Raw genomic sequence first — 27,482 nt, 5'->3', positions numbered from 1 at the left:
CACCGCCCCCCACCCCCCCCAACCCCCTACGCCCACCCCCTCACTCCTGGCCAGTGGGATTTAGTATGGCTGGGAGGGAGGGACTTGCAGGGAACTGGTGACCCAACCCTGCTGGAGTGAAGGGGGAGAAATCGAGGCTCTCCTAGAGAGTTGGGCGCCAGGGCTGCCAGCCTAAGCCCCCTGGCACTGCCCAAGGGGCAAGGTGCCAATGGCAGGGGACACCTTGGCACTGCCCACTGAGTATTGACAGTGTCAAGGGGGGGGCAAGGCCTATTGGAGACGGGGCCTAATGGGGGCAGGGCCTCTGGCGGGGTAGTTGATGGGGGTGGTTGGTCCCACTGCCGCTCTGCACTGGGGCTGAGTGACGGAGGGAGGGACGGAGACTGACCATCCGGGGTGGGTCAGGGAACTCACTCGGAGTTACTGGAAATCCAGCTCCTCCGCCCGGCCTGGTCTTCCAGCTGAGGGTGTGTGCAGCGCCATGGGTTCACCCAGCCTTGTCTCCGAGGGCCTCAGGGTCAGAGGGCAGGAGGACTCGCCCTCCTTTTGCAGCACTGGCTGCCGTAAAGCAGGGAAGTGTAAAGCCAATGAGAAGCCAGGAGAAGAGTGTGTTTACGAAGTAAGTGAGCAGAACTGGGGTGGGAGGGGGCGTTGAAGGGAGGGATGGGGTGGCTGGCGTTGGTTAGAATGGGTGAGGGGGAGGGTTTGGCGGCCAGTGATGAGGGCGGATGGTCAGTGGAGGGGGGAGGGGTGGTAAGTGGGAAGCAAAGAGTGGATGGGGGTGTCTCCAGGGGTAGGGTGGGGGGTTGTTGGGGGGCGGTGTTAGCAGTCAGGCGGGTAGGAGTGCAGACAGTTGGTGGCACACTCAGGACATTAGGTGGGCAGTCGGGGAGGGGGTGGGAGTATAGTTGGGTGGAGGGGGGGGGTAGTCCTGTTAGAGGCTGGGGGGTGTAGCGTAGGGATGGGGAGAACAGTTGGGGAGGGTGACGATATACTCGGGGCGTCCTTGGGGAAGGGTTGGAGGTTCCATGTGCAGTCGGGGAGGTAGCAGTGGGGATAGTGAGGGCAGTCAGGATGGGGGTCCCATAGTGGAGCTCCGTGGAGGGGGGTCAGGGTGTTCCTTGGTCAGCTGTACTCAGGGAGGGGGTAGTGTCACAAGGGGGGGGTTGGTGTTATCGGGGGGGTACTCGGGGAGTTGGAAGTACGTGTCTAGGGGACAGTGTGTATGAGGGTTTCTCAACATTGTGACGTAAATGATAGATATTCAAGATCACAGATAATCATCGACTTCAGGAAGCAGAGTGAGAACATACCCCCTGTCTACATCAACCAGGATGAAGTAGAAAGGGTCAAGAGCTTCAAGTTAAGTATCCACGTCACCAACAACCTGTCCTGGCCCCCGCTGTGCTGACACTGTAGTTAAGAAAGCCCCACTACTTTCTCAGAAGACTAAGGAAATTTGGCATGTCCGCTACGACTCGCACCAACTTTTACAGATGCACCATAGAAAGCATCCTTTCTGGTTGTATCACAGCTCGGTCTGGGCTCCTGCTCTGCCCAAGACCGCAAGGAACTACAAAAGGGTCGTGAATGTAGCCCCCAATCCATCACACAAACCAGCCCCCCATCCACTGACTCTGTCTACACTTCCCGCTGCTTCGGCAAAGCAGCCAGTATAATTAAGGACCCCATACGCACCCCGGACATTCTCTCTTCCACCTTCTTCCATCGGGAAAAAGATACAAAAGTCTGAGATCACGTACCAACCGACTCAGGAACAGCTTCTTCCCTGCTGCTGTCAGACTTTTGAACCTTGCATTAAGTTGATCTTTCTCTACACCCCAGCTATGACTGTAACACTACACTCTGCACCCTCTGCATTCCTTCCCTATGCTTTGTCTGTACAGTGCGCGAGAAACAATACTTTTCACTGTATACTAAGACATGTGACAATAATAAATCAAATCAAATCAAAGTTACTATACTTACTGACAGGGCAGAATGTTGGATAACACAGTTGGAGCCCCAGTGAAAGGCTAGTGAGTGGGCAATGTGAGTGACCCTGCTTCATCTCAGATTGGAATGGGGCCTGTCCACTAGCCACAGCCCCATGAATGAGATTCAATGTATTTAATACACGTTGAATATTTCATAGAGAAAATGCACAATTGTTCGCAGATTAACCATCAACTTCAAATGATAAAGACAAAAGAAATATTTATTGTTTGGTTACGGAGGGAGGGCACGGCTCTCATGGCCAATGCTGTGTCCAGTCAGCACATATCTCACTTCACTCGCTCCTCGATTGACAAGTCAATCACTTCAGTCTCGTTGGGAGGTAAAGTACTGCACAGATGGAAAGTGGCAACCCTGCGCGTGGGTAACGGGTGACACAATGCCTGGTGGGGCCGCACTCGGACGGGCCTGATTGTGGCCCCCAAGTTGTCCAGCTTTGCCGTAGAGGTTTTCCCCCCTGTGTGCGCTGTCTCTGTTCACACCAGCATCAGCCATCATCAGCTCAAATGCTGCCATCTGCTGGTCTCTCGTGTAACACCTGGACGGACACGCTCAGTCGTTCGGTCATCTCTTCAGGCAAGAGGTGCACGGGGGGGTGGGGGTGGGGAGTGGTGTGGGTGGGGGGGGGGGTGGTCACGGGTCATGCCCCAGGTCAGGAAAATTGCAAATCGCTGTTAAATGCTTTAGAATCAAAACAAAGGCAAGGTCACCAGCAGTTAGCGCATTGCCAAAGGTGAGAGCAGGAGCCTTGACTGCCAAGCCGTTTAACTAGACATCGCTGAGGAGCAAAAAGAGGCCATTCAGCCCATTGAGTCTGTACTGCCCCCCAGGAACGTTTCCCACCCAGGCCCTCTCCTCCGTCCTATCACTGTTTGCTGTGCAGACACATGGATTTGGGCCGGTGTCTGCGGGAGTTTGCACATTCTCCCCGTGCTTGCGTGGGTTTTCTCCGGGTGCTCCGGTTTCCCCCCACACCCCAAAGATGTGCTCTTAGGCTGATTGGTGTAACAAATTGTCCCTAAATTAGTCTCCCCTCAATCTTCCCCAATAGGCGTAGACGAAGGTCACAGGTAGAGGAGGGCACTCATAATGTTAAAATGGCGGCGTGGGCTCGTTGGGCCGAAGGGCCTGATTCCAGTGCTGCGTTGTTCTTTGGACAAAGGTCCGTGGTGGAGAGACCTCAAGCTCTGTCCAACGGGCACACCACGTTATGGGACTGGAGAAATATGACACCCGGTCAGAGGCATGATTCTGAAGCCATTATGGTGCGATGGCCACTCCGTGCCCACCCTGTCAAGACCCTCAGGTCTTTAAATGTTTCAACCAAGTCGCCATCGCTCTTCCAGACTCCAGCAAGCCTGGCCTGTCCAACAAGATAACCCTCCCATTTAAGGCCTTCATCGAGCATATTTTAGTGTTCTACAAATGAACAGTTTGGATTTAGATTGAGATCACCTCGGCATTGCTATACGTCAAGACACACAGCAAACCGGTGAAGGGAACTTACCCCATCAGTGGGTGGTCTGTGCAACGGATAACCTTTTCCCTTCAATGTACCATGGATATATCACCATGGTGATATAAAACAATCGTCAAAGCAAGCTGTCTCCAACATAGGGTAGTGGATGAGAGGAAAGCTGATTTTTAGTCAACTATAGTTAATATTTAATAAAATATCGCTCAGAAAAACAAAATGGCCGACAGTTTTGGCCAACAAGGTGAAACATTTCGAACAGCATAGAACCCTACAGTGCAGAAAGAGGCCCTTCGGCCCATCAAGTCTGCACTGAACACAATCCCACCCAGGCCCTACCCCCATATTATACCCACTAATCCCTCTAACCTACACATCCCTGGGCACTAAGGGACAATTTCTTAGCATGGCCAATCAACCTAACCCGCACATCTTTGGACTGTGGGAGGAAACTGGAGGAAACCCACACAGACACGAGGAGAATGTGCAAACTCCACACAGACAGTGACCCGAGCCAGGAATCGAACCCAGGAGCTGTGAAGCAGCAGTGTTAACCACTGTGCTACCGTGCCGCACTGTTGAAGAAAGATATTTTGTCAAAGTTTTTCTTCTTGCACTCATCAGGGACAATCGCAAGAATACCGATGTCAGGGAAACAACAGCTTTATATTGTAGACTCTTCCCCCTGACATCTGTTAGCTAAACCCTTGCCCCAATACAGAAACAACATCATTTTTCTTAAATCAAATCACTGTTTTATTAAACAAAATATAAAATCCCAGTCCATTTCACTGTTGCAATATACCTGTTTAAACCACACAAATGTTCCTAACTCCCTTCACAAATTCTTCAGCAGAGATTTTTTTTATTAGTATCACAAGGAGGCTCAGATAAAGTTCGTGCGAAAATCCCCTAGTCGCCACACTCCAGTGTGAAACTGAGACTCGGTTAAACTGAGGGAGAATTTAGCACGGCCAATGCATCCTAAACAGCGCGTCTTTTGCAGTGCGGGAGGAAACGGGAGCACCCGGAGGAAACCCACGCAGACACGGGGAGAATGAGCGAACTCCACACAGACAGTGACCCGAGCCGGGAATCGAACCCAACGTCAACCCAAACCTGGAAGCGACGTCTTTGAGGTTTAAATTTGATGTAATTCTGTCGACCTGGGTCACTGTGCTGACGCTCAGTGCCAGGGAGACATGTCAGGTTCATCGACAAAATAAACAACCTTGGGATTTCCTTGGCATCTTTACGTTGTGTACAGTGTTCAGCTGTGCCCGGGTGACATCACCCTCCACCTCAGAGTCAGGATATCATAGCTTGGTAAGTTCCAAGTTCTACATTGCCAATTTAATTCATTAATTGGATTAGATTTGATTTATTATTGTCATGTGTATTAGTATGCAGTGAAAAGTATTGTTTCCTGTGATTGATATCGACAAAACATACCGTTCATAGAGAAGGAAACAAGGGAGTGCAGGATGTAGTGTTAAAGTCATAGTGAGAGAGTAGAGAAAGATCAACTTAATGCGAGGGAGGTCCATTTAAAAGTCTGACAGCAGCAGGGAAGAAGCTGTTCTCGAGTCAGTTGATCCGTGACCACAAACTTTTGTATCTTTTCCTCGAGGGGAGAAGGTGGAAGAGAGAGTGTCCGGGGTGCGTAGAGTCCTTAATTATGCTGGCTGCTTTGCCGAGGCAGCGGGAAGTGTAGACAGAGTCAATGGATGGGAGGCTGGTTTGCGTGATGGATTGGGCTACATTCGTGACCTTTTGTTGTTTCTTGCAATCTTGGGCAGAGCAGGAGCCCATACCAAGCTGTGATACAATGAGAAAGAATGCTTTCTATGGTGCATCTGTAAAAGTTGGTGAGAGTCGTAGCGGACATGCCAAATTTCCTTAGTCTTCTGAGAAAGTAGGGGATGGATAGGGTAGAGGTAGAGAGGTTCTTTCCACTTAGAAAGGAAACCAGAACTAGAGGGCACAGCCTCAAAATAAGGGGGGGGGGTCAGTTTGGAACAGAGTTGAGGAGGAACTTCTTCACTCAAAGGGTGGTGAATCTCTGGAATTCTCTGCCCATTGAAGTGGTGGAGGCTACCTCATTGAATATATTTAAGTCACGGGTAGATAGGTTTCTGATCGATAAGGGAATTAAGGGTTATGGGGAACAGGAGGGTAAGTGGAACTGATCCACTTCAGATCAGCCATGATCTTATTGAATGGCGGGGCAGGCTCGAGGGGCTAGATGGCCTACTCCTGCTCCTATTTCTTCTGTTCTTAAAGTAGTGGCATTGGTGGGCTTTCTTAAGCATAGTGTTGTAACTGTAGTGTACTTAACTATAAGTACAGGTTGTCACACTTGACAATCTGTAGTAGCTCCATTACATCTCCTATTTGTCTTCAGGCTGAGAATCGCTGTCTTAGCCTCTCCATCCTGACTCCTTAGTGCTAATTGAAGAAATGACCTTCTCCTAATGATAACTGAAGCTGTGCTTGTGTCTGAGCTCCTTACCCTGCATCGATTCCCTCTGCCATTCAGCAGTCAAAACTGGACTTCAGTTTGTCTGCAGTTTGTCCAGAGTATGATAGCTCCTCAATGTGGCACCATCGGACACATGTGTTCGTGATCACTGTAACTCAGTAATTGCGCACCTTTGCAGTCCTGTTCAATTCATTTTTAAATCTGAAATGGAATCTGTTTCCAAGGTAGGAATTCCAGATCACCATAACACTGCATTAAAAATGTTCCCTCTCGTTGCCCTTGTTGTTTTGCCAATTTTTTTGAAATTCCTGGATTTTCGCTTAACATTCCTCTCCCCTTCCCTCCCCCCTGCTCCTCCAATATCCATTTCTGGATATCGTCTGTCACCCAGCTCCTTAATCCATTGTACAATGCTTTACCCTTTTGGGAAGACATGGGCGGGGTTTTGGAGGGTCATGTGACCCGTTCGGCCAATCGGGCCGAAACGCGCGAACCCTGGGGCTGAGTGCAGACTCTCCCAGGATGCCTAGAAACTGGAGTCGGAGTAATCAGTAGCGGCATTGTGGTAATGGGGTGGCACAGTGGTCAGCAACGCTGCCTCACTGCACCAGGGTCCTGGGTTCAATTCCTGGCTTGGGTCACTGGCTATGTGGGGTCTGCACATTCTCCCCGTGTCTGCGTGGGTTTCCTCCGGGTGCTCCGGTTTCCTCCCACAGTCTAAAAGATGCGCATTCAGATGCGTTGGCTGTGCTAAATTTTTCCCTCTGTGTACCCGAACAGGCATGATGTGGAGACGCCGGCGTTGGACTGGGGTAAACACAATAAGAAGTCTGACAACACCAGGTTAAAGTCCAACCGGTTTATTTGATAGTAAACTATTGGTTAGACTTAAACCTGGTGTTGTCAGGCTTCTTACTGTGTTTACCCGAACAGTGCGGCAACTAGGGGATTTTCACAATAACTTCATTGCAGTGTTAATGTAAGCAAACTTATGACAATAAAACTTAGCTAGTTTCTCACCCTGTGTAAATTTTTTTTTAATAAATAGTTAATCCACTTGGCAGCTGCTTCTCGTTCAAGGTTTGACAACAGGATTTCCAAAGGATAAAAGATCAAGGTCTAGTGAGCTTGTTTTTGACCATCCTGGCAGTTACCTGACCCATCAGTAATGGAGCTGTTGACTGACCTTCACCAGTCTACAACAGGCACAGGCGTGACGTGAAGGATGTTCCAATGATTGAAAGCTTTGGGGACCAAAGTCATTGTTTCTCTCAAACACGTGACACTTTTCACATTCACTCTCAAGCTGTTTGTGGTCTGTGCGCTTTTTCAACTCAAACCCCATCTCTTTATTCCATCTTAATCTGTAAATCTGTCCACTTTAGCATGAGGTTATTTCCCCGGTTTGCGAAACAGAAGCAGTGATCCTCAAAGTGCCTTTTTATTTGGAGGAATCAGGCCAATGACATGGGCTGAACGGGGAGGAAGGGGGTACAAACCAGACACACTTTGGGAGAATAGTCAGATGTTTCAGAGAACACTCAAGAAGCTTAACGCCATCCAGGACAAAGCTGCCCTCTTGATTGGCACCCCATCTACAGACACTCAATCCCTCCACCACCGACACTCAGTAGCAGCAGTGTGTACCGTCTACAAGATATACTGCAGCAATTCACCAAAGGCACTTAGACAGCACCTTCCAAACCCACAACCACTTCCATCTAGAAGGACAAGGGCAGCAGATACCTGAGAACACCCCCACCTGCAAGTTCCTCTCCAAACCCCTCGCCATCCTGATTTGGAAATATATCGCCGTTCCTTTGCAGTCACTGGCTCAAAATCCTGGAATTCCCTCCCTAACGGCACTGTGGGTCAACCCACAGCACGTGGACTGCAATGATCAAGAAGGCAGCTCACCACCACCTTCTCAAGGGCAACTAGGGATGGGCAATAAATGCTAGCCAGCCAGCGACTCCCATGTTCCACGAATGAATTTTTGAAAAAGCGCGCACTTTCAGGTCCATCTCAATTGAGACGAGGAGCCTGAAATAGGATGTGGGTGTCGCTGGCCAGACCTGCATTGGTGGTGAGCCCCTAATTGTCCTGGGAGTCACAGTCTGGCAGGTCACTCAGGGAAGGGCAGCAGATTTCCTGAACTACATGGATTTCCATTCCATATTAATTACATTTAAATCCCACCAGCTGTTGTGGTGGGACTTGATCCCGGAGAATTGTGTAAAGGAGTTGGGAAATCGTGTTGAACCTATATAAACCTTGGTTCGACCATATTTGGAGCATTGCGTGCAGTTCTGGTCACCAGACTACCAGAAGGATGTGGAAGCTTTGGAGACAACGCAAAGAAGGTTCACCAGGTTGTTGCCGGGTCTCGAGGGTGTTGGCTCCAAGGAGAAGTTGAATAAAATAGGATTGTTTTCACTGGAAAGACGGAGGCTGAGGGGAGATCTGGTAAAGGTCTACAAAATTTTGGAACGCATAGAGAGGGTGGATAGTCAGAGGCTTTATCCCAGGGTCAATTACAAGGGGGCACGGTTTCAAGCTGAGAGGGGGTAAGGTTTAAGGGAGATGTGCGGGGGAGGTTTTTCACACAGGGAGTGGTGGGTGGACAGTGAGAGCCTTTTTCCTCGGATGGCGATGGCTAACACGAGGGGGACATAGCTTTAAATTGAGGGGTGGTAATTATAGGACGGATGTCAGAGGTAGGTTCTTTACACAGAGGGTAGTAAGGGTGTGGAATGCCCTGCCTGCAGCAGTTGTGGACTCGCCAACTTTAAGGGCGTTCAAATGGTCAGTGGATAGGCATATGGATAACATTGGAATAGTTTAGGTTAGAGGGTCATTAGATTGGTTCCACTGGTCGGCGCAACATTGAGGGCCGAAGGGCCTGTACTGCGCTGTAATGTTCTACGGGTGCCTGGAACGCGCTGTTAGAAGAGATAGTGGAAGCAGGCACATTAGCAACATTTGAGAGGCATCGGGATGGGTACGTGAATAGGGAGGGGAAAGGAAACGAGTGAGGTTTTTTTTTTCAGTTTAGTTCGAGCGTCATGTTCGGCACTGGTTTGGAGGGGCTGTCCCTGTGCTGGACTGCTCTTTGTTCCTTGAGTGCCAAGACTGGATTACTAAGCAAGAAGTCTCACGACACCAGGTTGAAGTCCAACAGGTTTACTTGGTAGCAAACCGCCACTAGCTTTCGGAGCGCTGCCCCTTCTAATCCAGTGACAATGGCATCATTACCACGCACCCTCCCCTACAACATACCCTTTTAGCTCACTCCCCTGAAACGGGGGATTGCGCAGAGACAGGTTGTATCAATATGAAACATTACAACTGTGAGCAATGCCTCCCTTCCTCCCAGCCAGACCCGGAAGCTGTGGTTGCTACAGTTCAGAGACAATCTGTTCAGATCAGGGTGGGTTGGAGTTGGCTGTCGGGTTTTTGTTCTGAAGTTGCTGTAAGGAGCCCCTGTTGCAGCCTCGGGTACTTTCTCCCATTAGGAAGGACCCCCCCCCCCACCCAGTGTCTGTGTGTGTGTGGGTGGGTGGTGGGGGTAGAAGGGGCAGATTTCTTGGGGGGGGGGGGTTCCCTCCTGCTTCCAGTAGGTGTCACTGAAGGCTGCAGATTTAGCCCTAGCTGGGAGAAGGAGAGGCTGAGATCAAACCGGATCCTAGCAACAGATACACACCGAGGATGGATCCAGGCTGCCTTCCACCCGCCCCGGGAGTTGCAGCGGGGACGCGGGCAAGGCTGGCAGCAATGCTCCCACTGGCATGAGTTTGCTGGGTTGCCGGCGTGCTGAGCCCTCTCTCTCTCTCTGACTCTCCACCGCCTCTGTGACCGCAGCAACTCTTTCCCCACAATGAATGTGGCTCTGCATGAACTGGGAGCAACGGTAAGATCATTGCATTGCTTTGCGGTCAGAGGCAGCGCTGTGTTAGACAGCGGCAGCCACAAAGAACACTCAAAGTACAGCTCCTATCTGGGATCGGCTTCGCTGGTCCGCACTAGATAGAGAGAGAGAGAGATAAGAGAGAGGGAGAGAGACAGAGGGGGAAAGAGAGATAGAGACAGAGAGAGAGAGAGATAAGAGAGAGAGGGAGAGAGACAGAGGGGGAAAGAGAGATAGAGACAGAGAGAGATAGAGAGAGGGAGAGGGAGACAGAGAGAGAGATAAGAGAGAGGGAGAGACAGAGGGGGAAAGAGAGATAGAGACAGAGAGAGAGAGAGAGACAGAGGGGGAAAGAGAGATAGAGACAGAGAGAGAGAGAGATAAGAGAGAGAGGGAGAGACAGAGGGGGAAAGAGAGATAGAGACAGAGAGAGAGAGATAAGAGAGAGAGGGAGAGACAGAGGGGGAAAGAGAGATAGAGACAGAGAGAGAGAGAGATAAGAGAGAAGGAGAGAGACAGAGGGGGAAAGAGAAACAGAGAGAGAGATAAGAGAGAGAGGGAGAGACAGAGAGGGGGAAAGAGAAAGATAGAGAGAGATAGAGAGAGATAAGAGAGAGGGGGAAAGAGACAGAGAGAGAGATAAGAGAGAGGGAGAGAGAGGGGGGGGGGAAAGAGAGATAGAGACAGAGAGAGAGAGATAAGAGAGAGAGGGAGAGACAGAGAGAGGGGGAAAGAGAAAGATAGAGAGAGACAGAGAGATAGAGAGAGATAAGAGAGAGAGGGAAAGAGACAGAGAGAGAGATAAGAGAGAGGCAGAGAGAGATAGAGAGACAGAGAGAGGGAGAGAGACAGAGAGAGAGAGACAGAGGGGGAAAGAGAGATAGAGACAGAGAGAGAGATAGAGAGAGGGAGACAGAGAGAGGGGGCAAGAGAAAGATAGAGAGAGATAGAGAGAGATAAGAGAGAGACAGAGAGATAGAGAGACAGAGAGAGGGAAAGAGAGATAGAGACAGAGAGAGGGGGAGAGAGAGATAGAGACAGAGAGAGGGGGAGAGAGAGATAGAGACAGAGAGATAGAGAGAGATAAGACAGAGGGGAAAGAGAGAGAGATAGAGAGAGAGACAGAGAGATATATACAGAGAGAGAAGGATAGAGAGACAGACAGAAGGAGAGGGGGAAAGAGAGTGAAAGAGAGAGATAGAGAGGGGGAGAGAGAAAGAGACAGAGAGAGGGGGAGAGAGAGATAGAGAGAGAGAGGGGGGAGAGAGAGATAGAGAGAGACAGAGAGGGAAAGAGAGAGAGAGACAGAGAGATAGATATATACAGAGAGAGAAGGATAGAGAGAGAGAGAAGGAGAGGGGGAAAGAGAGTGACAGAGAGATAGAGAGAGGGGGGAGAGAGAAAGAGACAGAGAGAGATAGATATATATATACAGAGAGAGAAGGATAGAGGGAGAGAGAGACAGATAGAGGAAGAGGGAGAGAGAGATAGAGAGGGGGGAGAGAGAGGGATAGAGAGAGAGATAGAGAGACAAGAATTGAGAGAGATAGAGTCAGAGAGACAGATAGAGGAAGAGGGAGAGAGAGATAGAGAGGGGGGAGAGAGAGGGATAGAGAGAGAGATAGAGAGACAAGAATTGAGAGAGATAGAGTCAGAGAGAAATAAAGAGGGAGAGGGGGAGAGAGAGTGAAAGAGAGAAATAGAGAGGGGGGAGAGAGGAATAGAGAGAGAGAGACGAGAATAGAGAGAGGTAGAGACAGAGAGAAATAAAGAGGGAGAGGGGGAGAGAGAATGAAAGAGAGAGATGGGGGGAGAGAAAGGGAGAGAGAGGGATAGAGAGACAAGAATAGAGAAAGATAGACAGAGAGAAATAAAGAAGGAGAGGGGGAGAGAGAGTGAAAGAGAGAGATAGAGAGGGGGAGAGAGGGAGAGAGAGAGAGACAAGAATAGAGACAGATAGAGACAGAGAGAAATAAAGAGGGAGAGGGGGAGACAGAGTGAGAGAGATAGAGAGGGGGGGAGAGAGAGGAATAGAGAGACAGATAGAGAGAAATGGAGAGAGGGGGAGAGAGAGGGAGAGAGTGAGATAGAGAGACAGAGGTAGAGAGTGAAAGAGAGAGAGAGATAGTGAGAGATAGAGAATGAGATAGGGAGAGAGATAGAGTGTGTGTATATGGGAGATAGAGAGAGAGACAAAGATAGAGAGAGAGAGATAAAGAGATAGAGACAAAGAGAGATAGAGAGAGGCAGAGAAAGTGATAAAGAGATAAAGACAGAGAGAGAGATAGAGAGAGAAATAGAGGGATTTGGTGAAGGGGGAGATGGAGAGACAACTACCACAGTATAGCAAACAGTGAGGCTGGTTCACAGTTGGGGCTGATACTTTGTGTTAAAGGCAATGGGGTTAGGGTTATTGTGTTAAAATATGAACAAGAATGATATTTGAAATGATCCGTGTGTCCAATATTCATCAAATGTCGCCATTTGGGAAATGAAGCAGGTGGAGAGAAAGTTCGCAGGAGGTGAGATATCCAGAGAAAATGGGGAGGAGATTGGGAAAATACTGGGAAATAATTGAGAACAGACTGGGAAATGATGGGGAAAAGACTGGAAAAGACTGAAAAATGATTGGGGAAAGACTGGAAAAAGATTGGGAAATGATCAGGAAAATGTTGGGAAATGATTGGGAAAAGACTGGAATAAGATTGGGAAATGATCGGGAAAGTGCTGGGAAATGATTGGGAAAAACTTGGGAAACACTGGGAAAAGACTGAGAAAATACTGGGAAAAGACAGGGAAATGATTGGGAAAAGATGGAAAAAGACTGGGAAATGATCGGGAGGAGACTGGGAAGATAGAATTGCAGAATTGTTACGATGGGCAGCCTATGTTATTCTGCACTGGCTCTCCAGTCAAGCATTGTGACTGAGTGGCATTACCCAGACTTTGCCCCGTACCCACGCACATTGTTTCTATTCAAGTAGTCATTCAGTGCCCTCCCGAACGCCTGGATTGAGGAAGCTGCCCTCACCACACTTCCAGACAAAGCATTCCGGAGCCCAGCGATTCGCTGTGGAGGAAAGTCTAGTCCAGCAATACCACACACAAAGCACTGACTGAAAGGGACATTGGGAACAAACCGGAACAGACAAATATTACACTCCTGGGAAATGTGGTAGGAAGAGGGTGGCACAGTGCCAGGGACCCGGGTTCGATTCTGGCCTCGGGTCACTGTCAGTGCAGAGTCTGCACATTCTCCCCGTGTCTGCGTGGGCTTCCTCCGGGTGTTCTGGTTTCCTCCCACACTCCAAAGATGTGCGGGTTAGGTGGATTGGCCATGCTAAATGTGCGGGATTCCGGGATAGTGCAGAGGGGTCGGCCTGGGTAGGATATTCCTCGAGAGAGCCGGTGCAGATTCAATAGGAATGTCCCTGATCGTGGGGGGGAATCCAGAATTGGGGTCATAGTTTGAGGGTAAAGGATAAACCTTTTAGAACTGAGGTGAGGAGAGATTTTTTCACCCAGGGGGTGGTGAATGTGTGGAACTCACTGGAAGTAGCTAAGGTCAAAAGGTTTCAAGAAAAAATTAAGTATAGCTCTTGGGGCTAAAAGGATTATAGGAACATAGAAGATAGGAGTAGGAGGAGGCCATTTGGCCCTTCGAACCTGCTGTGCTATTCACCACGATCATGGCTGATTGTCCAACTCAATAGCCTAATCCTGCTTTCTCCCAATAACCATTGATCCCAATCGCCCCAAGTGCGATATCCAGCCACCTTTTGACCAAGGGATATGGGGGTAAGAGGGGTGATCAGGATATTGAATTTGACAATCAGCCATGATCATAATGAATGGCGGAGCAGGCTCGAGGGGCTGAATGGCCTCCTCCTGCTTCTAGTTTCGATGATGGCCTCTTGCTACACTGTAAGGATTCTATGGTTCTATGAATTTCTTAGCTACGCTAGCTCCAAGTTAACACTTGTCACAGGTTTATACAGGAAGAATCATTCCCTGGAAAAAGCTAACGGTGAGTTTAATCCGCAAAGGACATGATCAATGGATGAATAATCAGGAGCAAAACTGCAGCAGTGGGGCAAGTAAAAATAAGTTGTTCCTTTCCTTGTCCTCCATTCAGTCTGCAATGCCCTGTAAAGGGTTAAAAACAGAAAGCAGTGAGTCAGGTTCCAACTGCTGCCTATACAGGAGCAGTGTAAATATACCCAATCCTGTACCACTGTCAACATGTGCTATGTTATTTCCGCGTGGTTTTATAGATGAAGGTTTGTGAGCTGATATCTTTAAAACGTGGCCTGCAATGTGTGGCATAGAGTGTCAATTTTTCTTTCATAAGTTGCAATGTTTATGTTCAGTTCAAATGGAATTATGCGCGGCATTGGGTTGCCAACGCTCCAGGATTGGCCTGGAGTCTCCGAGACACTCCTGCAGGGACATTTTCTTTGAAGGTTTCTCTTTACCAGGTAGAAAAATGTTGAAAATTGCGATGGGGGAGCGAGAAGGGTAAATCAAGCATCATCCAATGGCGTAATGAGTCTTTCTGCTTTCCAATTGGTGTCAGAAGGCAGCGAATCACAAGGGTGGGTGTGTTGGCTAACTAGTGGCTTGAGCTTGGTGGCCAAGTCATGTGATGAAACCTCCAGGAATACATTTAATCACAGATGGCAACACGAATGTGGCAATATAGACTTGAATCATGAACTTCACAAGTGAAAGAAAAATATTCGCCAGAATTAGTGTGGTTTGTTTTGGAAAATATTGAGATCAGGGCCTAGTTGTTGAGTAAGAAGCCTGTGGGGCCTAGATTTTCCATTCGCCTCGCCAGCTCTCTCAATGCGTGTTCACACAGGGATGGTTTTCGTTTGAGTTCCTCTTATCTTGATAACACTTTACCCTAATATCGGGAGATAATGCTACAGCTGTATACGACCCTGGTCAGACCCCACTTGGAGTACTGTGCTCAGTTCTGCTCGCCTCATTACAGGAAGGATCTGGAGGCCATTGAGAGGGTGCAGAGGAGACTTACAAGGGTGTTGCCTGGATTGGGAGGCATGCCTTATGAGGATAGGTTGAGAGAGCTCGATCTCTTCTCCCTGGAGAGACGAAGGATGAGAGGTGATCTGATAGAGGTGTATAAGATGTTGAGAGGTATAAAGGTGGACTCTCAGAGGCTTTTCCCCAGGGCTGGAATGGTTGCTAGGAGAGGACACAGGTTTAAGGTGCAGAGGGGGGTGGGTGAGTGGAATCGGTTGCCCACGGTGGTGGTGGAGGCAGATTCGATAGGGTCTTTTAAGAGACTTCTGGATGAGTACGTGGGACTTAGTAGGATTGAGGGTAGGCCTAGTAGGTAGGGATATGATCGGCGCAACTTGTGGGCCGAAGGGCCTGTTTGTGCTGTAGTTTTTCTGTGATTCTAATATCCTGCTACCTCATCGGAATCTTCTCCTGGAGGAGCTGAACGGAAGGAGATTTCCTCATGGAGAGCAGGGACTGGCCTCAATAGCTTTCCTTAAGCACCTCGTGACAGCTTTTTGTGCCAAGTAGGAGCAGGTGGCCAGCCTGCGTCTTCAGCTGGTTTTGGTCTGACGGAATGAAATGATTGGCGTGGAGTGGAGGCCAATTGGCAATGGTGGGTTGGCGAAGGGGAGGAACTGAGACTGCAGCATGGGTGAGAGGGGCAGAGAATGGTAGGTTGTGGGGCACAGAGAGAGGGACAAAGCCCAGCGTGCGTGGGAGAGCGTTGCGACATAGGGCTGGATTTTACAGCCATCTCACGGACGGGGTAGAACATAGAACATTACAGCGCAGTGCAGGCCCTTCGGCCCTCGATGTTGTGCAGACCAGTGGAACCAATCTAATGACCCTCTAACCTAAACTATTCCAATGTTATCCATATGCCTATCCACTGACCATTTGAACGCCCTTAAAGTTGGCGAGCCCACAACTGCTGCAGGCAGGGCATTCCACGCCCTTACTACCCTGGTGGGTCTGGAAAATGCAGCGAGCCACTCAAAGGTCCAGTGACCTCGGCGGGACTGGAAAATCCCAGTGCTGGAGACTTCCTCAGAATGGGGCAGGCAAGCTTTCCCAAACAGGAATACAGGTTCATAATTAGTTTCAGGTTCCTGACAGACGCTAAGTTGAAAATTACCCGGTGTGTAGAGGAAGAACTTCGTATTTCACCGTTTGTCTAAATTTCTGGAGCTCTAGTCTGCTGACACTAAGATAGATTGAAGAATATGACCAATACATAAATCAATCAGCTCAGAACTTCATTGCCTCAGCAGTTTAGAAATCAACATGATAAAAGTGTTGAAAGATCCTTACTTTCAAACTATTGTAGAATACGATTGTCTTCCTTTGTGTCAATACTGTTGATTGAATTTTTAATTCAATGATTCATTTGATAAGGGCTTTCTATCTGTGAGATTTTGACACCTCTCTGAATTCAGGGAACTAAATTCAAACGGCCACAGTAAGCTGCTGTTTTGCAGGTAAATTGTTAGGAGGAAGCTGTGTACTTCATAGAATCCTGACAGTGCAGAAAGAGGCCATTCAGCCCATTGAATCTGCACCCATGACAACCTCCCACCCAGACCCTATCCCCGTAACCCCACATATTTACCCTGCTAATCCCCCTCATACTTAAGGGCAATCTAGCATGGCCCATCCGCCTAGCCCGCATATCTTCGGAGTGTGGGAGGAAACCAGAGCATCCAGAGGAAACCCACGCAGACACGGGGAGAACGCGCAGACAGTGACCCGAGCCGGGAATCAAACCCAGGTCCCTGGCGCTGTGAGGCAGCAGTGCTAACCACTGTGTCGCCATGCCATCTTTTGGTTCCTGTGTGAAGGGAAATAGTTACAGCCCCATATGAAACACTGCACTCAGTTTTGAGTACTGTACCTCAGAAAGGATATACTTTTTACATTTATGTTTTATACGTTTTGCAGAGGGAGGTAGTACAGATTTGCCATGAATCTGGGCGGCACGGTAGCACAGTGGTTAGCACTGCTGCTTCACAGCACCAGGGTTCTGGGTTCAATTCCTGGCTCGAGTCACTGTCTGTGTGGAGTTTGCACATTCTCCTCATGTCTGCATGGGTTTCCTCCGGGTGCTCCGGTTTCCTCCCACAGCCCAAAGATGTGCGGGTTAGGTTGATTGGCCATGCTAAGAAATTGTCCCTTACTGTCCAGGGATGTGTAGGTTAGAGGGATTAGTGGGTATAATGTGTAGGGATATGGGGGTAGGGCCTGGGTGGGATTGTGTTCGGTGCAGACTCGATGGGCTGAACGGCCTCTTTCTGCACTGTAGGGTTCTATGATTCTGGACTTCAAAGTGTCGGGTATGAGAGCATGTTGTATATTCCCACCAATATAGAAGATTAAGGAGTGTTTTGGGGAATGGATTCTCTTTTCCATGAAATGTCACATGAATGAGTGCTTCCAGACATCACCCCGAGTGGCCTGGCTGTGTTTGGTTCTGGATTTCCCTCACCAGCAGAAATACTGCCTTCCTATTGTGTCAACACTGTGCCTTTAAGAAATGCATTTATATCATGCTCCTTGTGAGAGGCTGGTTTACCTGGTGCTGATCTGTCTGCAAACCAGGCAGCTCTGTGCTGAGAATGCAGGAACATAATTGATCCTGGATAATAAGGTGTATGTTTTAATCTGAGCTAATGCATTTTTTTGGTCTAGTTTTAGTTTTACCCCTGTGGTTTCAGGGTAGGGTTTAATTAGGTGGATTGACAAGAGACAGAGTCATCTGAATGGGCGGAGCTAGGATTACAGGGAAAAACAATTGGTATCTGCCTGGTTTTGAAAGGAGCAAGGGGTTTCTCTCTCTCTCTGGAGGTTGCTGTTTGGGACATAAGTATCCCCCTAGAAATATTCTGGAGGCTTGAGGACCAGCATGTAAGTCTGTGCTGGTTGCTAACCGATTTTGAAGAGCAGTTTAAGTCTATGAGAAGAATATTGCTTAAATTGGAACTAATAGAGTTAGGTTAACAATTAAGAATTGTATCTTGTCATGTTGAAGTATTTCAACTGGTTAAACTAATTCTTTTGTTATAGTTAAACCGTATTGTTGCACTAAAGTTGGTTTTAATTAAAAGCTTCCAACTGTGTCAATAGAATCAGATCTGGAGTGAAACACCTTATTCTCACACTACTGCAAAAAAAATAGTTGGGGTCTGGGCTAACTTCATAACATACTTTGGAGTTTCTGATTTGGCCCCTAATATTATCTGACCCTATCAAATCCTCCAATCACACTGAAAATCTCAATTAGAACATTCTATTGAGGCTGGGAGTCAACTATTCTTTGGGACATGGGTGCCGCTGGCTGGCCAGCATTTATTGCCCATCTCGAATTGCCCATGGGCAGCTGAGAGTCAGCCACATCGCTGTGGCTCTGGAGTCACATGTAGGCCAGACCGGGTAAGGACAGCAGATTTCCTTCCGTACAGGACATTAGCGAACCAGATGGGTTTTCCCGACAATCGACATGGTTTCACGGTCATCAGTAGATTCTTAATTCCAGATTCTTTTTATATTGAATTCAAATTTCACCATCCGCCGTGGTGGGATTCGAACCCAGGTCCCCAGAACATTAGCTGGGCTTCTGGATTAATAGTCTAACGATGATCCCACTAGGACATTGCCTCCTCATTGAAATGTTGAAACTGCGCTTGCAAGATTTCTAAAAGGGTGTTGGGAGCAAGGCTGGGTAGATGGACTCGAGATGCAGACCACACCTGGTCTAACTGACTGAGGGAACGGGGGCTGAGTGGCCTGTTTGACAGCAGTTTAGAAATCAACGTGACAAAAAGTGCTGAAAGATCTTTAGTTTCAAACTATTGTACAATACGATTGTCTTCCTTTGTGCCAATACTGTTTCTTGAATTTTCAATTAAATGATTCATTTGATAAGGGCTTTCTATCTGTGAGATTTTGACACCTTTCTGTATTCAGGAACTAAAATCCAGACGACCACACTAAGTTGCTGTATCACGGGTAAATTGTTAGGAGGAAGCTGTGTATCTCCTAGAATCCTTACAGTGCAGAAAGTGGCCACTCAGCCCATTGAGTCTGCGCCAACAACAATCTCCCACCCAGGCCCTATCCCCGTAACCCCACATAACTGCGTTTAGACCTCAATTTTTTAAAAAGCAATTTAGACAGTTATATGAGGTCTACAAGGATTTGGGACAAATGTGGGCTGTTGGGACTAGCTTAGTGGCAAAAATCAGGCAGCATGGACAAGTTGGGCCGAAGGGCCTGTTTCCATGCTGAAAAACTCGATGACTCAATGAGACCTAATCCTGGAATTTCCCAGATCCAAACGAATATCATCGCCCCGTGTCGGAATAATGGACTGGAGTTGAATTTTGCTTCTGGAGTTGGTGGGGGTTATGTTCGCTAACTGATTTGATCGAGCAATCCCCAGTATAGGGTTGATTGGCTATGGTAAATGTCCCTTCATGTCAGGAAGGGCTAGCAAGGCATGGACATGAGGTTATGGGTTGTGTGGAATTGTGGTCAGTGCAGGCTCGATGGGCTGAATGGCCTCTTTCTGCCCTGCAGAGATTCTACGATTTAATGATGATCGCAGGTTGATATACAGTAATCAAATTACCCCCAGACAGTCACACATCAGATCATCTTCACTTGGGCCATCGGAACTCCAATCCTATCGGAAGTGAGGGGCAGCTGACTGGTTTTGTTCCGTTTCGCACAACACAGCTCCTGTCAGAACCTTGAAAAGACAGCCATGGCAAAGCTCCAAGTCATCTGAACATTGCACTGAGATTACACTCTCCGGGTAACAGAGCACGTTTGCCCTTTAGAGTTTTAAATGACCAATTAACAGGCCTGCTGTGAAAAATTGTTGTAACCTTTTCCACGGCGGAGCAGTTCAGCTGGTGTGTCATCTTCCTGGGTGATGTATCAGTGGCAGCCTCCGGGATACAGTCTCACTAAATGCTCTGTACTCTTCTCTCCTGCTCATACTCCATCTTTCTCGAATCCATAGAACGCCTACAGTACAGACGGAGGCCATTCAGCCCATCGAGTCTGCATCAATCACAATCCCACCCAGGCTCTATTCCCGTTACTGTCCAAATCCCCCCTGACACTAGGGTCAATTTAGCATGGCCAATCCACCTGACCTGCGCATCTTTGGAATAGCTCGTGTGATCTTGTCCTCCATCTCCTTAAACTGATCCAACAAGGTTGAACATTTCTCTGTGGCACAGTGGTTAGCACTGATGCCTCATAGCGCTAGCGACCTGGGTTCAATTCCAGCCTCGGGTTACTGTCCGTGTGCAGTCTGCTCGTTCTCCCTGGGTTTCCTCCGGGCGCTCTGGTTTCCTCCCACAGTCCAAAAGTGTGCGGGTTAGGTTGGCCATGCTAAATTAACCCTTGTGTCAGGGGGATATGAGGGGTTACGGGAATAGGGTCTAGATGGTCTAGACCATTGGTCTAGATGGGATGATCTAGACCATTCTAGATTGGTCTAGACGGGATTGTCTTTGTGCAGACTTGATGGGCCAAATTGTCTCCTACTGCACTGTAAGGATTGTATGATTCTCCGCTCTGCACTCAAAGGCAGTCCAATATTCCGACTGATGCACAGCTTCCTCCTTCGAGCCTGTGTCCACTCCGGTAGCCACATCCCTTCCATTTAACACTTTGTCAAGCTCAAAGTCTTTCCTCGGGTAATTGCTGCCACCATTTTATTGACTGAGACTCGGCAAACACACTTTAGCACTTAGCCACGTTTTAGAAGTTGATTTTAAACCCAAAACATCTGCTGTTGACAGCCAACAGAGGACACAAAGGAAAGGTTTTTTAGAAAAATAGTATAGGATTGACTCTTTGCTTCTGGTGGAAAGGATCATTTATGCTCAGCTGCCCTAATGCCTCCTGTTTTACAGCACCGAAAGAGGCCCTTCTGCCCATCGTGTCAGTGCCTGCCATCAAACACCTATGCATTCTAATCCCATTTCCTACCACTTGGTCCATAGCTGTGTTTGCAGTGGCATTTTAAGTGCTTACCTAAATGCTTCTTAAGTGTTGTAGGGGTTCCCAATTCCACCTCCTTTTGAGCAGTGAGTTCCAGATTCCCACCACCAAATTGCCTTGCCTGATTATATTGGTGTGAAATGACTTGAGATTTTCACAGCGCTCGGGGAATGCGATGTAAATGCAAGTTACTGCTGATGTTACAGGCTGATTTCACCCTCAGCCTACAGCTCTGTGCTCTAATTTGCATTACTTGACATTTCTACGCGCAGAAAAATTTCATCTGCTGGTCCTCAACCCAACCACTTACGCAGACAGATGAATAATTGGTTTATTGAAAAGTCATCAAGGCTGCAAGGACTGAACTGTGGTAATGATACAAACAAAACATATAATTATGATTTATAACATAATTAACCACAATCATAAAAATAAAACATAAAATAATAAAACTTTTACATAATTATGAACTTCTGAGTATAAGGGCAATATGTTGCAAAATGCATGTCTCCTTAATTTACAAAATAAAAAGGTAAACTCTGCATTCTGAATCCAGATTATCTTGATTAGTAGCTTCCTTTTCATTCTTCCATGGGATGTGGGAGTTTGGCTCGGCCAATATTTATTCCCCACCCTTAATTGCCTTTGAGAAAACAGCGGTGAGTTGTCTCCTTGAACCGCTGCACTCCATTATCTAAATGGTAAAAAATTGCAGCTTGCTGCTGTGCAGAGGGATCTGGGCGTCCTTGTGCATGAATCACCAAAACTTGGTTTGAAGGTGCGGCGGGTAATTAAGACGGCAAATGGAATTTTGTCCTTCATTGCTAGAGGGATGGAGTTTAAAAACAGGGAGATTATGTTGCAGCTGTATAAGATGCTGGTGAGGCCACACCTGGAGTACCGAGTACAGTTTTGGTCTCCTTACTTGAGAAAGGATAGACTGACACTGGAGGGGGTGCAGAGGAGATTCACTAGGTTGATTCCGGAGTTGAGAGGGTTGGCTTATGAGGAGAGACTGAGTAGACTGGGACTATACTTGATGAAATTTAAAAGAATGAGGGGAGATCTTATAGAAACATATAACATTCTGAAGGGAGTAGATAAGATAGAAGCAGGGAAGTTGTTTCCATTGGAAGGCAAAACTAGAATTAGGGGACATAGCCCCAAAATAAGGGGGAGCAGATCGAGGACTGAGTTGAGGAGGAACTTCTTCACCCAAAGGGTTGTGAATCTGTGGAATTCCCTGCCCGGTGAAGCAGTTGAGACTACCTCATTGAATGTTTTTAAGGCAAGGATAGATAGATTTTTGAACAGTAAAGGAATTAAGGGTTATGGTGAGCGGGCGGGTAAGTGGAGCTGAGTCCACGAAAAGATCAGCCATGATCTTATTGAATGGCAGAGCAGGCTCGAGGGGCCAGATGGCCAACTCCTGCTCCTAGTTCTTATGCTCTTATGTGGTGTAGGTACACCCAAAGTGCTGTTAGGGAGGGAATTCCAGGATTTTGACCCAGTGACAGTGAAAGAAAGAGCGATAGATTTCCATATTAGGAGGGTGAGTGACTCAAGGGGGAATGTGAGGGCGGTGGTGTTTAATATGTCATTTAATCAAACTCTGGATTTTCTAAATTGTCTAGAGTAAGAATTTTCTAGAGAAAGCAGTCATTAGGTTTCTGATAGACAGGGGAATTAAGGGTTATGGGGAGAAAGCGGGAAAGTGGAACTGATCCACTTCAGATCAGCCATGACCTTATTGAATGGCGGGGCAGGCTCGAAGGGGCTAGATGGCCTACTCCTGCTCCTATTTCTTATGTACTTATGTTCTTATGTTAACTGAGTTAAACTCTCCTGCTTACTGTGGGATAGAGTTTCACATTGCTACTGCCCTCTATGTAAAGAAGTCTGCCCCACTTCCCTCCTGAACAGCCTGGTTTAATTTTAAGGTGATATCCCTCTGGCCTAGAATCTCACTTTTCTAGAGTTCTCTAGAGTTGGAATCTTCATCTGTTTTTGAAGGGCGATATTTTATTTCAGAATTTTGTGCAGTTCTTTGTTAACTGCCTCAGAAGTAGCGAAACTGTGAAGTTTATTGATTAGTGTCACAAGTAGGCTTACATTAACGCTGCAATGGAGTTACTGTGAAAATCCCCTAGATTGAAGGTTGTATGGAAAATACCTTATTTCCTCTCAACTCTCCCACCTCAGCCCAAAGCACCTCTCTCCAAAATGGCTACTGTTGATCCTCTATGCCATGAAGAAACACTGAGGACAAGCTTTTCCAGCCACCCTCACCCCAAAACCAAGAAACCCCACATTGCAGAAGGAGGCCATTCAGCCCATCGAGTCAACACCGACCACAATCCCACCCAGGCCCTATCTCCATAACCCCATGCATTCACCCTAGCTAGTCCTCCCGATACTAAGGGACAATTTAGCATGGCCGATCCACCTAATCTACACATCTTTGCACCGTGGGAGGAAACCGGAGCACCCGGAGGAAACCCACGCAGACACAGGGAGAGTGTGCAAACTCCGTACGGATAGTGACCCAAGCCGAGAATCAAACACTGGACCCTGGCGCTGTGAGGCAGCAGTGCTAACCACTGTGCCGCCCAATGGGAAAGTTGGCCCCCCAGAGAAAGGCTCCTTTGAATTACTTGTGAGAGAGACAGAGTTTCATGAGATTAGTTGACTCACAATGTTTACTGACGTCTGTGTGGGTTGGTGAGAAATCCATGGACTCAATCTTGTTTGCATCTGTCATTTCTAGTGTAATGTGATGTGTTTGACCGCAGTTTGCCTGTTAATTCACATGTACCTCATACTTACCCTGAATGTTAAAGTATTTTTTTTTATTGTCAATTGTTTTATCTTTCTGGTCTTTTGGAGGATTTTTTTTTCTATTTGTTTATTCAAAACCCCGCAAAGTTTTACAGCACAGAGCTCAGAAAGGAGGCTTGGGAAGGGAACGCGGGGCTTGACATGAATAATTTGTGCAGAATCGAACTGAGATTTGCAAGGATACTTAAGTAGTGAAATTAAACTATGTTGAATGGATTTCTTTCAGGAACATAAAGAGAATAATGTATGTAAAGTCATAGACAGTCTATTTCTGCTTAGATTCAGTCAGGCTGCCAACTGTAAAGATATTCTATTTAACTTGGGCGCAGGTATCAGCAGAAAGATACTTTGCGGCATGAACCGGTCCAGGAATATTGAGATGACATTGCTTTGATTTCCAGGAAAGAGAGCTTGGGTGGCACAGTGGTTAGCACCGCTGCCTCACAGAGCCAGGGTTCCTGGGTTCCACTCCTGGCCTGGGTCACTATCTGTGTGGATTCTGCATGTTCTCCCTGTGTGTGCGTGGGTTTCCCCCCCGCCGGACACTCCGATTTCCTCCCACAGTCCAAAAAGATGTGCTGGTTCGATCGGAGAACCTGTACATTTGACAAGTTCAAAAGTTCATTGCCGCGAGTTCTGAGCCTCAAAGATCACAGAAGGGAAGGTATTGCTATATATCAACTTGTCGTGTTACGGGCTTTGAAGCCAATTCGCTGACCACAGTTTGCCAAGAGCCGAGACCCTCATTAAGAACAAAGAACAAAAACAGCCCTGGAAACAGGCCCTTCGGCCCAACGAGCCCGCGCCGCCATTTTAACATTACCAGCCCCCGCCTCCACCCGTGACCCTTATCTATTGTTTTATGGCCATCCACATTGAGGGAAACTAATTTAGGGACAATTTATTACCTCCAATCAGCCTAATAGCACATCTTTGGGGTGTGGGAGGAAACCGGAGCACCCGGAGAAAACCCACGCAAGCACGGGGAGAATGCGCAAACTCCCACAGACACCGGCCCAAATCCATGTGTCTGCACAGCAATCAGCGATAGTCACTGAGCTGTCGTCTTGCCCAGTATCTGGTCCAGTTTAAGCACACACTAACGACATGAAGCACTAGGCCAATCTCGAACGTTCAAGAGCTGCCCAAGTACGACCCATCGCGTGTATGCCCCTCGTTGGACACAAGGCGGGCCGACTTAAAACCTGTGAATTAAAAGAGAAAAACATTATTATCATACCACATCCTTTTACATTACCAGGGATGCCCCAATGCTAATGAACCTTATTTAACACAATCTCCCATATCCTCCCATCTCCAACCCACTCATGTGCCTGTCTAAGTTACTCTTAAACAACTCCAGCGTGCTTGCCTCCACCACCTTACTTGGCAGAGCATTCCATACCCCCACTACCCTCTGTGTGAACAACCTCCCTCTAATATCCGTGTCATACCTCTCCCCCCTCACCTTAAGCCTGTGGTCCCTCGTACCATGTGTCTGTAACATAGGAAATAGCTTACCTCTGTTTACTCTATCTATACCCTTCGTAATCTTATATACCTCTATTAGATCCCCCCCTCAGTCGCCCTCTTTCAAGGGAAAACAGCCCCAATTTGTTCAATCAGTCCAGCCACACCAGAGGGCTGTGGCAGTGACAGTCTCGTTCACCCTATCCGTGCATTAACTCATAACGCATTCACCTGACGTTCCAGCGCCTGTTTTAACGCCAGCTCAAACCCCCTTTATTTTAACGGATTACCATCCTTGTTTAAATAACAGACCCAGGAACGTAGAATAGCTGTAAGCTCCTGAGAGGCCGTGTGTTCATTACTAGAGTAATATTTTCTGATGAAATGCCACCCTGTGTGTACACATCGCAGCTGCGCTCAACCCGGGGTGTTGAAATGACTCACAGGATTAGTTCACTCACCTGCGTGTCGGGATTTTGAGACTGGGGAATATTTACCTTTAGTAAAGGAATGCGAGTGTTTAACAACCGGTTTGCCAATCCTCCAGTCGCTATTTTAACTCGGGTAGGAGTCCGTGAAATTAAAAGTACTTCCGTGGTCGAAGGGGTGTCAGAGAAAGGTCCAGCGAGCGGGCGTGTCACACCACCAATAACGCAGAGATCCAGACTAATAACCCAGTGAAACATGTGTTCAAATCCCATCAGGGCAGGCAGCACATCTGAGATCAGTGTAAGCAAAATATGACAATACAAAGCCGGCATTTGTAAATATGAATGCGAAGTTGCTGGATATTGTTGGCTGTTTGCTAATATCCGCGGAGTGGAAATTTAATTTTCTGAGCCAGTTTGACTTGTGCGTCTCTTTTTCATATTCATTCAGGGGACATGGGCTAGGCCAGCATTTACTGCCCATCCCTAGTTGCCTGAGGGCAGTTGAGAGTCAACCACATTGCTGTGGCTCTGGAGTCACGTGTAGGCCAGCCCGGGTAAGGACAGCAGATTTCCTTCCCTAAAGGACATCGGTGAACTAGATGGGTTCACCCAACAATGGTTTCATGGTCATCAGTAGATTCTTAATTCCAGGTTTTTTTTTATTGAATTCAAATTCCAGTGGCGGGATTTGAACCTAAGTCCCCACATCATGAGTTGTGTTTCTGGATTAATAATCCCGCGATAATGCCACTAGGCATCACCTCCTGGTCCTCCTGGTTTTATTGTCAACCACCTTTCGGTCTAGTATTTCACATTGTTACGTCGCATCAAAGGCTCAAAATTAAGCTCAACTACCTCAGGGCAACCAACGATGGGTGATAAATAGAATCAGAGAATCATAGAAACCCTACAGTGCAGAAAGAGGCCATTTGGCCCATCGAGCCTGCACCGACCACAATCCCACCCAGGCCCTACCCCCATATATTTTACCCACTAATCCTTCCAACCGAGGCACCTCAGGACACTAAGGGGCAATTTTAGCATGGCCAATCAACCTAACCCACACATCTTTGGACAAAAGATAGGTGCTTGATGGCTAGCACAGACTCAATGGGCCGAAGGGTCTCTTTTTGTGCTGTGAAGCTCTATGACACTAATAAATGTCACCCTTGCTGGTGATATCCACATCCAGTAATGAAATTATAAAACCATAGTGCTCATCCCTCAATATAGCCGGTCATCATCTTTAAGCTTGAAACTCTTCCAGTTTGGTACAAGCAATTGATTGTTTTGCCTCTTTGGTTTCAGTTGCTTGTCTTGTATACGGTTCGGTGGGATTCCTGTCAGATAATGGGAAGCTTGGTAAATCTGATATGGAAATTTACAATCCACAAACACTAAAATTGGACACGAGGGATGGGAGTTTCCGCGCAACCCCCTCCCCTCCCACCCACTCCCACTCCCGGCATGTTTCGCCACAGAGGGGAGCAGCCGCCATTGGCCAATGGTGAGATCTTCCTGTTGGCAGGAATGACTGGAAAATTCCGGTCAAGGTTTACCATGCATTTTGGTGCTTGCCGCTTGTAAAATCCTGTTTCAATGTCCTGATGCTCCATCCCTGTGTTCCTTCATATGCCATAAGAGGGCATTGTGGACTGCCATTGAATTGGGCAATGATTGTGTTTGGGAAAGAACTGCACTAGTTTGCTATTGTCTTCTGCACTGTGGCTGAGTGGAAGCTCTCCAGATCTTACTGCCTGCCATGAGGTGTACAGGAAGGATTAACAAGCTAATATCAACTTGTTTGGCCACGTTATGGCC

General features: G+C 47.7%; 1 protein-coding gene across 1 annotated transcript in view; it reads left to right on the top strand.

Annotated features, from left to right (window-relative positions):
- The first annotated feature begins 9,804 nt into the window (after window positions 1-9,804).
- Window positions 9,805-27,482, top strand: part of LOC145360086 (endothelin-converting enzyme 1-like) — a 363,484-nt gene continuing 345,806 nt past the window's right edge. Inside the window, exon 1 of the mRNA XM_080215036.1 lies at window positions 9,805-9,882. Within this exon, the coding sequence (XP_080071162.1) occupies window positions 9,850-9,882 (33 nt within the window). The 5' untranslated portion in view covers window positions 9,805-9,849. The remainder of the gene's footprint in view (window positions 9,883-27,482) is intronic.

This window comes from Carcharhinus amblyrhynchos, chromosome 30, assembly GCF_965287045.1.
Source record: "Carcharhinus amblyrhynchos chromosome 30, sCarAmb.v2.hapA, whole genome shotgun sequence".
In the NCBI taxonomy this organism is placed as follows: Eukaryota; Metazoa; Chordata; class Chondrichthyes; order Carcharhiniformes; family Carcharhinidae; genus Carcharhinus; species Carcharhinus amblyrhynchos.
The sequence above is the reverse complement of the archived record's forward strand: the minus strand, read 5'-3'. Positions and strand labels throughout refer to the sequence as shown.